Consider the following 15,314-nt stretch of genomic DNA (forward strand, 5'->3'; position numbering starts at 1 on the left):
ACCAAACACTTTCAATGTTCACACAAATTATTAGGATTGTGACTGACAGGATAAGTTATTTGTTTACAATTATTTTACTGTATATTTTGATATTGCATGGATTCTTATGTTAAACTGTGTAATGTAACATTCAGGGTGACGAAAGGCACCTACAAAATAAAAAGTATTATTATTATTGTTACTCAATTATTTACAACCCAAATACCCAAGCAGACACTTCCACGACTGAAGTTCGAGTTACGTGATTACGGGTGAACCTGCTCTGCAACGTGAGGCTCTTATAGAAACAGGAAGTGTCTGATATGCATCGGCCATCGATGAATCACAGAGGAACTATATGTTCCCACCAACCTCTGCAAGTTTGCAGACGCTGATTTTGTGGGCATTCATTTCTTATCTATTTGCTTACTAGTAGAAGTAGCTGAAAAGCGCTGGAATGTCCACGAAGCTTGTGAAGCAGGGCTGTGGTTGTACTGTATGAAAAGGTCCTAAACAAAGCAGCTGACCATCAAGACATCAATTACTGGTCTGCTGTGATGTGTCAGGGTTACATGTACTAACATTCACTCACAACAAATTGGGAAAACACATAGAGAAACTCTTGCCACATGTTTCAGACATCCAAAGGTTTGGATGTCAGATTTCAAGTTAAAGTACGCCGAGGTCCTGACAAAATCCAACCCTGGGTGTTCCTCTGCAGTAACATTGTTAGTAGGAAAAAGACAGAGTCTTTGTTCATAAAAATGTCACCAGATTTTTCCTTGGCTTAATGTTTTCTGCAGTGACATAATGTCTGAGGCCTTTTCATGCTTTGTAACGTCTTGCGACATTGCTCTGCTATTGAGTAAAGCCCTGAAAGTCACTCTGGTTGTATCCCAATGCCACATCAGCGGTTTTAAAAGTCATGTGGTGTTTTAGGAAGTAAAAGTTCAGTTTATTGGTTTTGTGCAGTCATAAAATTAGCTACCGTGTTTTAGTGAAGGTCAAATTAAGAGGATCTCAATGGTGCCCTTTAAATTGCTAGTTTTTTTGGTCCGAAAGCATGAAACGATGACAAATGATTTCACAAACAAGTAAAAAACACGATAACGATGCTCATTCGCGGCTCTACTAACATTGATTAGTTTCAATCAATGACAGCTAAATATCACTGATCTGCACCAAAATTGAGGTTTATTGTGATGGACTCAGACCTGAACTTACAGAGACACATAAAGACAGTTACAAAGTCAACCTTCTATCACCTGGAAAAAAAATCTGGATTAAGAAATTAATGTTCCAACAGGTTCTTGAGAAACTCTTGCATTTAAATTTGGTCAAATTGATTATTGCAGCAAGACTGCCTAAAAAAGACAATCAGACAGCTGCTGCTGGGGTTCCCACGAGAACCAGGAAAGACAGACCACGTCCCCCCGGTTCTAACGTCGTTCCACTTTAAAATACTTTTGTTAGTGTATAAATGTAGACCACTCAGATCTTATGGTTCTAGTCTGCTCTCCTTCCCCAGAACCAAACAGGTTTAATTCTCCACTCATCTAGAAAAATGCCCAAATAAAACAGCTCAGATGTTTTAAATCAAGTATAAAAACCCATTTGTTCAGTTTGATTAATATTAACTGGAACATTATTTCTTTTAGTCAATATTTAAACTTTTTTCATACGCTTCTTGTCTTGTTGCTGGATTGTGCTATACTTAAAACCTGCCCTGGCTTCCCTTGATGCAGTGATTCAGTGCAACCAGCTTCAAAACAACCATCAATTTGTGGCTGTAAGGCCCCACCTTTGTGTGTTTCATAAGAGACAGCTCAAAGAGCACGGCAACATGTTTTAAAAATGATCGTTGATTTCCTTAGATTCGGGCCAAATGTGTTAATTGTCGTGTTTAAGCAAAATGTGCTACATAATCAGTAAACACATAGTTCACATTAACAATTTGGATCAATTGCTTGTTTAGCTGATTTCTTCACGTAATTCTGGGAAAACACGTGGTCATCGCAGGTGGCACCAGAAACATTCGCTATTCCGTGAATTAATAAAGGAGAGGATGAAATTTGATGGTTTCACATTGTTGTGTCTCAGAAAAGCAACAGCCCGATCCTTCTGATCTCACCCTCGATTGCTGATTGGCGGAAACCTGCAGAGTGACGTTGACGTCAGTCACGAGGTCTGCCCAAACTGTATAAATAGAGAGGAACATCGACTCCACTCACAGAACGGGGAACAAAGCCCAAAGAGTTCTTGCTTCAACAGTGTTTGAACGGAACTTCTTTTTTTTGCCTTCCCAAGCTCTGCTTGAACCTAACAGACTCCAGCGCTACTTAAATCCTGTTTCTACTTGAACACTACTGAAGAAGTCGACGTAAAGCTTTATTTTTCTACGTTTTCTTTTTGTTAAAAAAGCACAAAGAAACGCCAGCCAAGATGGAATCCCAGGTGCGTCAGAACTACCACCGCGACTGCGAGGCCGCCATTAACAGGATGGTCAACATGGAGCTGTTTGCCTCCTACACCTACACCTCTATGGTAAGACAAATGAGTATGCACTGTTTTAAGCCTATTCTGCCCTTAATTAGTCGGCCGCACCTCGTTGAATAAAATGCTGCGTCACGGTGAGGCTGCAGTTGTTTGTCAGACTCCGCCATTACTCACGCGGCTGTCTGTGGCCGAATAATGATAGGGCACGAGTAGTTTTAATAATTGTTTACCTCTTGTTTGTTCAACAGGCTTATTACTTCTCCCGCGACGACGTGGCTCTGCCGGGCTTCTCCCACTTCTTCAAGGAGAACAGTGAGGAGGAGAGGGAGCACGCCGAGAAGCTGCTGTCCTTCCAGAACAAAAGAGGAGGCCGCATCTTCCTCCAGGATGTCAAGGTAACAACAGCTAATGCTAACAAGAGACACGCAGCAGCCATTTTGATGTTTAAAATACAACTTAAATCAATTTACTGCAATACAATAAAACTATAAATGTTTTCCATTTTACAGAAACCAGAGAAGGATGAGTGGGGCAGTGGACTGGAAGCCATGCAGTGTGCTCTGCAGCTGGAGAAAAATGTCAACCAGGCTCTGCTGGATCTGCACAAAACTGGCCTCTGATCATGTTGATCCTCATGTAAGTTAAGTCATATTTTTGCTTCATTGACCCTTGATGTGTGTGAATCTAACACACTATTCTGTTTCAGCTGTGCGACTTCCTGGAGTCCCACTACCTGAACGAGCAGGTGGAGGCCATCAAGAAGCTCGGTGACCACATCACCAACCTGACCCGCATGGACGCCCACAACAACAAGATGGCGGAGTACCTGTTTGACAAGCACACCCTGGGAGGCAAAAGCTAAATGCCCAGAAGGGAACATGGAGTAGAAGTGTGTGTAACAAAGGCTTCAGGCTAAATTTGTCTACTCCAGAGTTTATCAAGCATTTCATTGAGTTAATCAGTTTGTCAAGTTGTAGAGTTGAGTGTCTTTATCCAGAAGTGTAATAAGTAGTTGGTCAAAGTGTAACTTCTGATTCTCTGAATAAACATTTTGAGCTGGAGTTCTGTGGTCTGACTGGTTTATAATTTGAGGCCCTTGTGGCTCCAAAACAGGTAAATTCAAAGGGATGTCCTGGTTAAAAGTGAAGCAGTAAAAAGTTTGAAATGGTTTTGGAAACAATGTTTCCAAAAGAATTAACAGAAGATCCCAAAGGGAAATGAAACTGCACTTAAACAGGTTCATAAATTTTAAATGTCACCTGGCATTTCTCCTGAAAGATGTGCTTCAATGAGAAAGAGATTTAAGAAACAAACATGAGCTGAAGTACTTTAAAGCAAAACCTTTGAAGAAACTTGAAGAAAGTCTTGGAATTTTAACAAAAACTACAGTAAAATAAAAATATGAAATGCATTAAGAAAAAAAATACCTGCTTTACCAACTGTGTAGAAACTTTTATTACTGACTACCTGCATGATTTTTATGAATTTCTGTAAGTTTTTCTGTTACATCGGCTGAGTTGCTTGGGAGTTTTGTTGTTGCCTAGCGCCATCTGGTGGAAAAGACTTCATTTCGCTACAGTTGTGTATCTCTAAAGGTAAATTCAATCAAATGTTAAAATGGAGTCAGCTCTTAAATATATCTTTAAACTGATGATCTCTACGTGTTTTTCTTCACTAAATGGCAATGACTTTTTTGTAAAAATTAAAATAATTTTCAATTAATCTTAATTATTTGCTAATCAAATCTTTTTAGATCCATCACTACAAAGTATTTTCTAAAATTGTCATGTAATCCTGCCAGAAATTGAGAAATTAGCTGTGCCGTTCATATCGTTATTGATCCTATTTTTAGCATGAAGTTGGATAATTCTGCCTCTACCTCTTATCTGAGGGGTGAAAACTTTAATTAAGATCTGCCCTGTTCTGCCCCAGGGGGCCGAGTTCATCTGACAGTTGTGTCGGGTTGGGGGCCTGTCCGGTATGGAGAGAGATAGAGGTTCATGCAAAAGGAGGTAATTGTTTCAAAAAGATGAATCCCTTTTTATGAAAACCACCAGGAAAATATATTCATCTGTAAATATGCCATAAAATGCAATAGTTCAGTAAGCTGGTTGTACTCTCTGGTCCAATTCTCTGTTGGTTTTAATCATACCAAAGGAACATAAACTTTTCATTGGAAATCACATGAGAGGTTCAAAAAGATTAAATCCAGAAACCCTTCCTATTTAATATCTACCATAACTATGAAGATGATACACAGCAAATCAATGTGGATGGATAACAGTCAGGCTGTAGGGTGTAATTTAGCCTAAGTTTATTAGTATGATTATTATTTTACCACAAACTTTAATGAATTTCATTGAGTTTTTAAATGATAAACCAAAACAAAGCAATGCAAAATTATGGAGTGGAAGGAAAATGGTTCATTGTTTTCTTGCACACATTTCTTTGTTTTTATCAAAAATCAATAATGTTGGTGTAGATTTTAAAGCTTCCTTCACTTTGATGACCATGACAGAAATCCAGTGCTGCTAATAGTTGAAAGCCACTTTTTAAAGAGAAAACTCAGAGAACACTGAAACATATTTTAAAGATAATGATTAATTCACTTAGAATTTGGCCAAATGTTTTGAATGTTTATGTTGAAGCAAAAAAGGTTATAAAGTCATTGCACACGTAGTTCACGTTAACAATTTGAATGAATTGCTGATTTAGCTGATTTCTTCATATAATTCTTAGAAAACACATTGACATCGAATGTAGCTTCATGTTAAAAAAGAAAACTCCACGGTTCACCATTTCCATGAACCAATAAAGGAGAGAACGAAATATGATCGTTCACCGATCGCGATTCTGCTCATCTCATCCTTGATTGCTGATTGGCGGAAACCTGCAGCGACTTTGACGTCCGTCACGAGATTCTGTATAAATACAGAGGAGCGTCGCTTCCGTCACAGGACGGGGACCAAAGCCTTAGACAGTTCTTGCTTCAACAGTGTTTGGACGGAACTTCTTTTTTTTGCCGACCCAAACGGACTCCAGAGCCATTTATACCCTGCTGCTAATTAAACACTACTAGAGTAGTCGACATAAAGCTTTATTTCTCTCAGGGTTTTGTTACAAACACAAGAAAACGCCAAACAAGATGGAATCCCAGGTGCGTCAGAACTACCACCGCGACTGCGAGGCCGCCATTAACAGGATGGTCAAACATGGAGCTGTTTGCCTCCTACACCTACACCTCTATGGTAAGACAACTATTTCCACTGCCTTTGCTTCATTAGTCTGCCTTCAACTATGTACCCGCTTCACCTATGAACCACCTCGTCAAATAAAATGCTGCATCTCTGAGGTGCAGGTTTCCTTTCACAATGAAAAGAATGGAGACCCACTAGGTGAAGTTAGCTGACCAGAATATAGCCTGTGTTTAATTTTAGTCAGTGTTACACTTAGTGTTGATGTGTATGGTGTGTTATTGGAACATTTTATAAATACTGAATGCAACATTTACCAGCCAAATACTGGATGATTCTGTGTTTTCTGGGAGGAAACTCAGCTGAGCTTCTTACCAGACTCATTACTCAACTTGGCTTGACCAAAGCTGCTGCTTCACCACATGATGGGAATCCAGGTGTTTCATGAACTACTTTCTCGTTCAACAGGCTTATTACTTCTGCCGCGACGACGTGGCCCTGCCGGGCTTCTCCCACTTCTTCAAGGAGAACAGTGAGGAGGAGAGGGAGCACGCCGAGAAGCTGCTGTCCTTCCAGAACAAAAGAGGAGGCCGCATCTTCCTCCAGGATGTCAAGGTAACAACAGCTAATGCTAACAAGAGACACGCACAGCCATTTTGATGTTTAAAATACAACTTAAATCAATGTACTGCAATACAATGAAAACTATAAATGTTTCCATTTTACAGAAACCAGAGAAGGATGAGTGGGGCAGTGGGCTGGAAGCCATGCAGTGTGCTCTGCAGCTGGAGAAAAATGTCAACAAGGCTCTGCTGGATCTGCACAAACTGGCCTCTGATCATGTTGATCCTCATGTAAGTTGTTATAATTTTGCTTCATTGACCCTTGATGTGTGTGAATCTAATAAAGGATTCTGTTTCAGCTGTGCGACTTCCTGGAGTCCCACTACCTGAACGAGCAGGTGGAGGCCATCAAGAAGCTCGGTGACCACATCACCAACCTGACCCACATGTACGCCCACAACAACAAGATGGCGGAGTACCTGTTTGACAAGCACACCCTGGGAGGCAAAAGCTAAATGCCCAGAAGGGAACATGGAGTAGAAGTGTGTGTAACAAAGGCTTCAGGCTAAATTTGTCTACTCCAGAGTTGATCAAGCATTTCATTGAGTTAATCAGTTTGTCAAGTTGTAGAGTTGAGTGTCTTTATCCAGAAGTGTAATAAGTAGTTGTTCTAAGTGTAACTTCTGATAAACTGAATAAACATTTTGAGCTGGAGTTCTGTGGTCTGACTGGTTATAATTTGAGGCCCTTGTGGCTCCAAAAAGGTAAATTCAAAGGGATGTCCTGGTTAAAAGTGAAGCAGTAAAAAGTTTGAAATGGTTTTGGAAACAATGTTTCCAAAAGAACTGTCAGAAGACCTAAAGGGAAATGAAATGGCACCTAAACAGGATTATGAATCTTAAAACCACCTGGCATTTTTCCTGAAAGATGTGCTTCAATGAGAAGCAAGAGATTTAATACACAAACATGAGCTGAAGTACTTTAAAGCAAAAATTTGTGAAGAACCTTGAGAAAAATCTTTTTAACCAAATTACATTACATAAAAAAAAAAATGAAAAGCATTCAGAAAAAAATATCTGCTTTAAACTGTGTACAAACTATTTATTACTAACTACCTGCATGGTTTTTATGAATTTCTGTAAGGTTTTTTTTTGTTACATCGGTTGAGTTGCTTGGAGTTTTGTTGTTGCATGGCGCCATCTGGTGGAGAAGATCTGCACGACATTTTGAAGTTTATTTAGTTGTGTAACTTAAGGTAAAATCAATTAGATGTTAAAATGGAGTCAATTCTTTAATCTCACTGCGTGTTTTTCTTCACTTGACGAAATGGCGATGATTTTTAAAAATGTCTACTTTTTGTAAAAATAAAATAATAATTTTCAATTAATCTTAATTATTTGCAAATCAAATCTTTGAAAATCCAACGCTATAAAGCATTTTCTAAAATTGTCATATAATCCTGCCTGAAATTGAGACATTTGTTGTGGAGTTCATATCATTGTTGATCCTATTTTTAGCATGAAGTTGGATAATTCTGCCTCTACCTCTTATCAGAGGGGTGAAAACTTTAATTAAGATCTGCCCTGTTCTGCCCCAGGGGGCCGAGTTCATCTGACAGATCTGCTGGGCCTGTCCGGTATGGAGAGAGATAGAGGTTCATGCAAAAGGAAGTAATTGTTTAAAAAGATGAATCCCTTTTTATGAAAAACCTATTCATCTGTAAATATACCTTAAAATGCAATAGTTCAATAAGCTGGTTGGACTCTCTGGTCCAATTCTCTGCTGGTTTTAATCATACTAAAGGAACAGGGTTTTTTCTACTTTCAATATGGAACTTTTCATTGGAAATCACATGAGAGGTACAAAAGATTAAATCCAGAAACCCTTCCTATTTAATATCTACCATAACTATGAAGATGATACACAGCAAATCAATGTGGATGGATAACAGTCAGGCAGTAGGGTGTAATTTAGCCTCAGTGTATTAATTTTAATATTATTTTACCACAAACCTTCATAAATTTCATCGAGTTTTTAAATGATAAACCAAAACAAAGCAATGCAAAATTATGGAGTGGAAGGAAAATGGTTCATTGTTTTCTTGCACATATTTCTTTTTTTTAAATCAAAAATCAATAATGGTGTAGATTTTCAAAAAGCTTCCTTCACTTTGATGACCATGACAGAAATCCAGTGCTGCTAATAGTTGAAAGCCACTTTTTAAAGAGAAAACTCAGAGAAACACTATTTTAAAGATAATGATTAATTCACTTCTAGTTAGGCCAAATGTTTTGAACGTTTATGTTGAAGCAAAAAAGGTTATAAAGTCACTGCACACATAGTTCACATTAACAATTTTTGAATTGCTGATTTAGCTGATTTCTTCATATAATTCTTAGAAAACACATTGACATCGAATGTAGCTTCATGTTAAATAGAAAAACTCCACGGTTCACCATTTCCATGAAGAACGAAATATGATCGTTCACCGCGATTCTTTCTCATCTCATCCTTGATTGCTGATTGGCGGAAACCTGCAGCGACTTTTGACGTCCGTCACACCTCTGTTAAATAATACAGAGGAGCGTCGCTTCCGTCACAGGACGGGGACCAAAGCCTAGGCAGTTCTTGCTTCAACAGTGTTTGGACAATCTTTTTTTGCCGACCCAAACGGACTCCAGAGCCATTTATACCCTGCTGCTAATTAAACACTACTAGAGTAGTCGACGTAAAGCTTTATTTCTCTCAGGGTTTTGTTACAAACACAAGAAAACGCCAAACAAGATGGAATCCCAGGTGCGTCAGAACTACCACCGCGACTGCGAGGCCGCCATTAACAGGATGGTCAACATGGAGCTGTTGCCTCCTACACCTACACCTCTATGGTAAGACAACTATTTCCACTGCCTTTGCTTCATTAGTCTGCCTTCAACTATGTACCCGCTTCACCTATGAACCACCTGGTCAAATAAAATGCTGCATCTCTGAGGTCAGGTTTCTCTTTCACAATGAAAAGAATGGAGACCCACTAGGTGAAGTTAGCTGACCAGAATATAGCCTGTGTTTAATTTTAGTCAGTGTTACACTTAGTGTTGATGTGTATGGTGTGTTATTGGAACATTTTATAAATACTGAATGCAACATTTACCAGCCAAATACTGGATGATTCTGTGTTTTCTGGGAGGAAACTCAGCTGAGCTTCTTACCAGACTCTCATTACTCAACTTGGCTTGACCAAAGCTGCTGCTTCACCACATGATGGGAATCCAGGTGTTTCATGAACTACTTTCTCGTTCAAACAGGCTTATTACTTCTGCCGCGACGACGTGGCCCTGCCGGGCTCTCCCACTTCTTCAAGGAGAACAGTGAGGAGGAGAGGGAGCACGCCGAGAAGCTGCTGTCCTTCCAGAACAAAAGAGGAGGCCGCATCTTCCCAGGATGTCAAGGTAACAACAGCTAATGCTAACAAGAGACACGCAACAGCCATTTTGATGTTTAAAATACAACTTAAATCAATGTACTGCAATACAATGAAACTATAAATGTTTTCCATTTTACAGAAACCAGAGAAGGATGAGTGGGGCAGTGGCTGGAAGCCATGCAGTGTGCTCTGCAGCTGGAGAAAAATGTCAACAAGGCTCTGCTGGATCTGCAAACTGGCCTCTGATCATGTTGATCCTCATGTAAGTTGTTATATTTTTGCTTCATTGACCCTTGATGTGTGTGAATCTAATAAAGGATTCTGTTTCAGCTGTGCGACTTCCTGGAGTCCCACTACCTGAACGAGCAGGTGGAGGCCATCAAGAAGCTCGGTGACCACATCACCAACCTGACCCACATGTACGCCCACAACAACAAGATGGCGGAGTACCTGTTTGACAAGCACACCCTGGGAGGCAAAAGCTAAATGCCCAGAAGGAACATGGAGTAGAAGTGTGTGTAACAAAGGCTTCAGGCTAAATTTGTCTACTCCAGAGTTGATCAAGCATTTCATTGAGTTAATCAGTTTGTCAAGTTGTAGAGTTGAGTGTCTTTATCCAGAAGTGTAATAAGTAGTTGTTTAAGTGTAACTTCTGATAAACTGAATAAACATTTTGAGCTGGAGTTCTGTGGTCTGACTGGTTTATAATTTGAGGCCCTTGTGGCTCCAAAACAGGTAAATTCAAAGGGATGTCCTGGTTAAAAGTGAAGCAGTAAAAAGTTTGAAATGGTTTTGGAAACAATGTTTCCAAAAGAACTGTCAGAAGACACTAAAGGGAAATGAAATGGCACCTAAACAGGATTATGAATCTTAAAAACCACCTGGCATTTTTCCTGAAAGATGTGCTTCAATGAGAAGCAAGAGATTTAATACACAAACATGAGCTGAAGTACTTTAAAGCAAAACATTTGTGAAGAACCTTGAGAAAAATCTTATTTTAACCAAAATTACATTACAATAAAAAAATATGAAAAGCATTCAGAAAAAAATATCTGCTTTATTAACTGTGTACAAACTATTTTATTACTAACTACCTGCATGGTTTTTATGAATTTCTGTAAGGTTTTTTTTTTTTTTTGTTACATCGGTTGAGTTGCTTGGGAGTTTTGTTGTTGCATGGCGCCATCTGGTGGAGAAGATCTGCACGACATTTTGAAGATTTATTTAGTTGTGTAACTTAAAGGTAAAATCAATTAGATGTTAAAATGGAGTCAACTCTCAAATATATCTTTAAACAGATGATCTCTAACTGCGTGTTTTTCTTCACTTGACGAAATGGCGATGATTTTTAAAAATGTCTACTTTTTGTAAAAAATAAAATAAACAATAATTTTCAATTAATCTTAATTATTTGCAAATCAAATCTTTGAAAATCCAACGCTATAAAGCATTTTCTAAAATTGTCATATAATCCTGCCTGAAATTGAGACATTTGTTGTGGAGTTCATATCATTGTTGATCCTATTTTTAGCATGAAGTTGGATAATTCTGCCTCTACCTCTTATCAGAGGGGTGAAAACTTTAATTAAGATCTGCCCTGTTCTGCCCCAGGGGGCCGAGTTCATCTGACAGATCTGCTGGGCCTGTCCGGTATGGAGAGAGATAGAGGTTCATGCAAAGGAAGTAATTGTTTAAAAAGATGAATCCCTTTTTATGAAAACCACCTATTCATCTGTAAATATACCATAAAATGCAATAGTTCAATAAGCTGGTTGGACTCTCTGGTCCAATTCTCTGCTGGTTTTAATCATACTAAAGGAACAGGGTTTTTTCTACTTTCAATATGGAACTTTTCATTGGAAATCACATGAGAGGTACAAAAAGATTAAATCCAGAAACCCTTCCTATTTAATATCTACCATAACTATGAAGATGATACACAGCAAATCAATGTGGATGGATAACAGTCAGGCAGTAGGGTGTAATTTAGCCTCAGTGTATTAATATTATTTTACCACAAACCTTCATGAATTTCATCGAGTTTTTAAATGATAAACCAAAACAAAGCAATGCAAAATTATGGAGTGGAAGGAAAATGGTTCATTGTTTTCTTGCACATATTTCTTTTTTTTAAATCAAAAGTCAATAATGTTGGTGTAGATTTTCAAAAAGCTTCCTTCACTTTGATGACCATGACAGAAATCCAGTGCTGCTAATAGTTGAAAGCCACTTTTTAAAGAGAAAACTCAGAGAATACTGAAAACATATTTTAAAGATAATGATTAATTCACTTCTAGTTAGGCCAAATGTTTTGAACGTTTATGTTGAAGCAAAAAAGGTTATAAAGTCACTGCACACATAGTTCACATTAACAATTTGAATAAATTGCTGATTTTGCTGATTTCTTCATATAATTCTTAGAAAACACATTGACATCGAATGTAGGTTCATGTTAAACAGAGAAACTCCACGGTTCACCATTTCCATGAACCAATAAAGGAGAGAACGAAATATGATCGTTCACCGCGATTCTTTCTCATCTCATCCTTGATTGCTGATTGGCGGAAACCTGCAGCGACTTTGACGTCCGTCACGAGACTCTGTATAAATACAGAGGAGCGTGGCTTCCGTCACAGGACGGGGACCAAAGCCTCAGGCAGTTCTTGCTTCAACAGTGTTTGGACAGAACCTCTTTTTTTGCCGACCCAAACGGACTCCAGAGCCATTTAACCCTGCTGCTAATTAAACACTACTAGAGTAGTCGACGTAAAGCTTTATTTCTGTCAGGGTTTTGTTACAAACACAAGAAAACGCCAAACAAGATGGAATCCCAGGTGCGTCAGAACTACCACCGCGACTGCGAGGCCGCCATTAACAGGATGGTCAACATGGAGCTGTTTGCCTCCTACACCTACACCTCTATGGTAAGACAACTATTTCACTGCCTTTGCTTCATTAGTCTGCCTTCAACTATGTAGCCGCTTCACCTATGAACCACCTGGTCAAATAAAATGCTGCATCTCTGAGGTTCAGGTTTCCTCTTTCACAATGAAAAGAATGGAGACCCACTAGGTGAAGTTAGCTGACCAGAATATAGCCTGTGTTTAATTTTAGTCAGTGTTACACTTAGTGTTGATGTGTATGGTGTGTTATTGGAACACTTTATAAATACTGAATGCAACATTTACCAGCCAAATACTGGATGATTCTGTGTTTTCTGGGAGGAAACTCAGCTGAGCTTCTTACCAGACTCTCATTACTCAACTTGGCTTGACCAAAGCTGCTGCTTCACCACATGATGGGAATCCAGGTGTTTCATGAACTACTTTCTCGTTCAACAGGCTTATTACTTCTGCCGCGACGACGTGGCCCTGCCGGGCTTCTCCCACTTCTTCAAGGAGAACAGTGAGGAGGAGAGGGAGCACGCCGAGAAGCTGCTGTCCTTCCAGAACAAAAGAGGAGGCCGCATCTTCCTCCAGGATGTCAAGGTAACAACAGCTAATGCTAACAAGAGACACGCAACAGCCATTTTGATGTTTAAAATACAACTTAAATCAATGTACTGCAATACAATGAAACTATAAATGTTTTCCATTTTACAGAAACCAGAGAAGGATGAGTGGGGCAGTGGGCTGGAAGCCATGCAGTGTGCTCTGCAGCTGGAGAAAAATGTCAACAAGGCTCTGCTGGATCTGCACAAACTGGCCTCTGATCATGTTGATCCTCATGTAAGTTAAGTCATATTTTTGCTTCATTGACCCTTGATGTGTGTGAATCTAATAAAGGATTCTGTTTCAGCTGTGCGACTTCCTGGAGTCCCACTACCTGAACGAGCAGGTGGAGGCCATCAAGAAGCTCGGTGACCACATCACCAACCTGACCCACATGTACGCCCACAACAACAAGATGGCGGAGTACCTGTTTGACAAGCACACCCTGGGAGGCAAAAGCTAAATGCCCAGAAGGGAACATGGAGTAGAAGTGTGTGTAACAAAGGCTTCAGGCTAAATTTGTCTACTCCAGAGTTGATCAAGCATTTCATTGAGTTAATCAGTTTGTCAAGTTGTAGAGTTGAGTGTCTTTATCCAGAAGTGTAATAAGTAGTTGTTCTAAGTGTAACTTCTGATAAACTGAATAAACATTTTGAGCTGGAGTTCTGTGGTCTGACTGGTTTATAATTTGAGGCCCTTGTGGCTCCAAAACAGGTAAATTCAAAGGGATGTCCTGGTTAAAAGTGAAGCAGTAAAAAGTTTGAAATGGTTTTGGAAACAATGTTTCCAAAAGAACTGTCAGAAGACACTAAAGGGAAATGAAATGGCACCTAAACAGAATTATGAATCTTAAAAACCACCTGGCATTTTTCCTGAAAGATGTGCTTCAATGAGAAGCAAGAGATTTAATACACAAACATGAGCTGAAGTACTTTAAAGCAAAACATTTGTGAAGAACCTTGAGAAAAATCTTATTTTAACCAAAATTACATTACAATAAAAAAATATGAAAAGCATTCAGAAAAAAATATCTGCTTTATTAACTGTGTACAAACTATTTTATTACTAACTACCTGCATGGTTTTTATGAATTTCTGTAAGGTTTTTTTTTTTGTTACATCGGTTGAGTTGCTTGGGAGTTTTGTTGTTGCATGGCGCCATCTGGTGGAGAACATCTGCACGACATTTTGAAGACAATTTATTTAGTTGTGTAACTTAAAGGTAAAATCAATTAGATGTTAAAATGGAGTCAACTCTCAAATATATCTTTAAACAGATGATCTCTAACTGCGTGTTTTTCTTCACTTGACGAAATGGCGATGATTTTTAAAAATGTTTACTTTTTGTAAAAATAAAATAAACAATAATTTTCAATTAATATTAATTATTTGCAAATCAAATCTTTGAAAATCCAACGCTATAAAGCATTTTCTAAAATTGTCATATAATCCTGCCTGAAATTGAGACATTTGTTGTGGAGTTCATATCATTGTTGATCCTATTTTTAGCATGAAGTTGGATAATTCTGCCTCTACCTCTTATCAGAGGGGTGAAAACTTTAATTAAGATCTGCCCTGTTCTGCCCCAGGGGGCCGAGTTCATCTGACAGATCTGCTGGGCCTGTCCGGTATGGAGAGAGATAGAGGTTCATGCAAAAGGAAGTAATTGTTTAAAAAGATGAATCCCTTTTTATGAAAACCACCTATTCATCTGTAAATATACCATAAAATGCAATAGTTCAATAAGCTGGTTGGACTCTCTGGTCCAATTCTCTGCTGGTTTTAATCATACTAAAGGAACAGGGTTTTTTTCTACTTTCAATATGGAACTTTTCATTGGAAATCACATGAGAGGTACAAAAAGATTAAATCCAGAAACCCTTCCTATTTAATATCTACCATAACTATGAAGATGATACACAGCAAATCAATGTGGATGGATAACAGTCAGGCAGTAGGGTGTAATTTAGCCTCAGTGTATTAATATTAATATTATTTTACCACAAACCTTCATGAATTTCATCGAGTTTTTAAATGATAAACCAAAACAAAGCAATGCAAAATTATGGAGTGGAAGGAAAATGGTTCATTGTTTTCTTGCACATATTTCTTTTTTTTAAATCAAAAGTCAATAATGTTGGTGTAGATTTTCAAAAAGCTTCCTTCACTTT

At 38.6% G+C, this 15,314-nt stretch overlaps 2 protein-coding genes and 2 pseudogenes across 2 annotated transcripts; all 4 read left to right on the forward strand.

Annotated features, from left to right (window-relative positions):
- Positions 1-2,193: 2,193 nt before the first annotated feature.
- LOC129363200 (ferritin, middle subunit-like) lies at positions 2,194-3,536 on the forward strand. Its single transcript, XM_055035141.1, is given in 5 exon segments — positions 2,194-2,523; positions 2,724-2,870; positions 2,985-3,080; positions 3,082-3,111; positions 3,182-3,536. Coding segments are annotated over 5 exon segments (531 nt in total). The 5' UTR covers positions 2,194-2,421; the 3' UTR covers positions 3,338-3,536.
- Positions 3,537-5,451: 1,915 nt separating this feature from the next.
- On the forward strand, positions 5,452-6,946 carry LOC129363196 (ferritin, middle subunit-like; annotated as a pseudogene).
- A 1,943-nt stretch (positions 6,947-8,889) lies between these two features.
- LOC129363203 (ferritin, middle subunit-like) lies at positions 8,890-10,334 on the forward strand (annotated as a pseudogene).
- A 2,046-nt stretch (positions 10,335-12,380) lies between these two features.
- On the forward strand, positions 12,381-13,806 carry LOC129363195 (ferritin, middle subunit-like). The gene is made up of 4 exons (XM_055035138.1): positions 12,381-12,577; positions 12,995-13,141; positions 13,256-13,381; positions 13,452-13,806. The coding sequence occupies exons 1-4, from the start codon at positions 12,476-12,478 to the stop codon at positions 13,605-13,607; spliced, it is 531 nt and encodes a 176-aa protein (XP_054891113.1). The 5' UTR covers positions 12,381-12,475; the 3' UTR covers positions 13,608-13,806.
- The last annotated feature ends 1,508 nt before the right edge of the window (positions 13,807-15,314 follow it).

The sequence above is a fragment of the Poeciliopsis prolifica genome, unplaced genomic scaffold (genome assembly GCF_027474105.1).
Source record: "Poeciliopsis prolifica strain line A6 unplaced genomic scaffold, Auburn_PproV2 SCAFFOLD010, whole genome shotgun sequence".
NCBI classification, from domain to species: domain Eukaryota; kingdom Metazoa; phylum Chordata; class Actinopteri; order Cyprinodontiformes; family Poeciliidae; genus Poeciliopsis; species Poeciliopsis prolifica.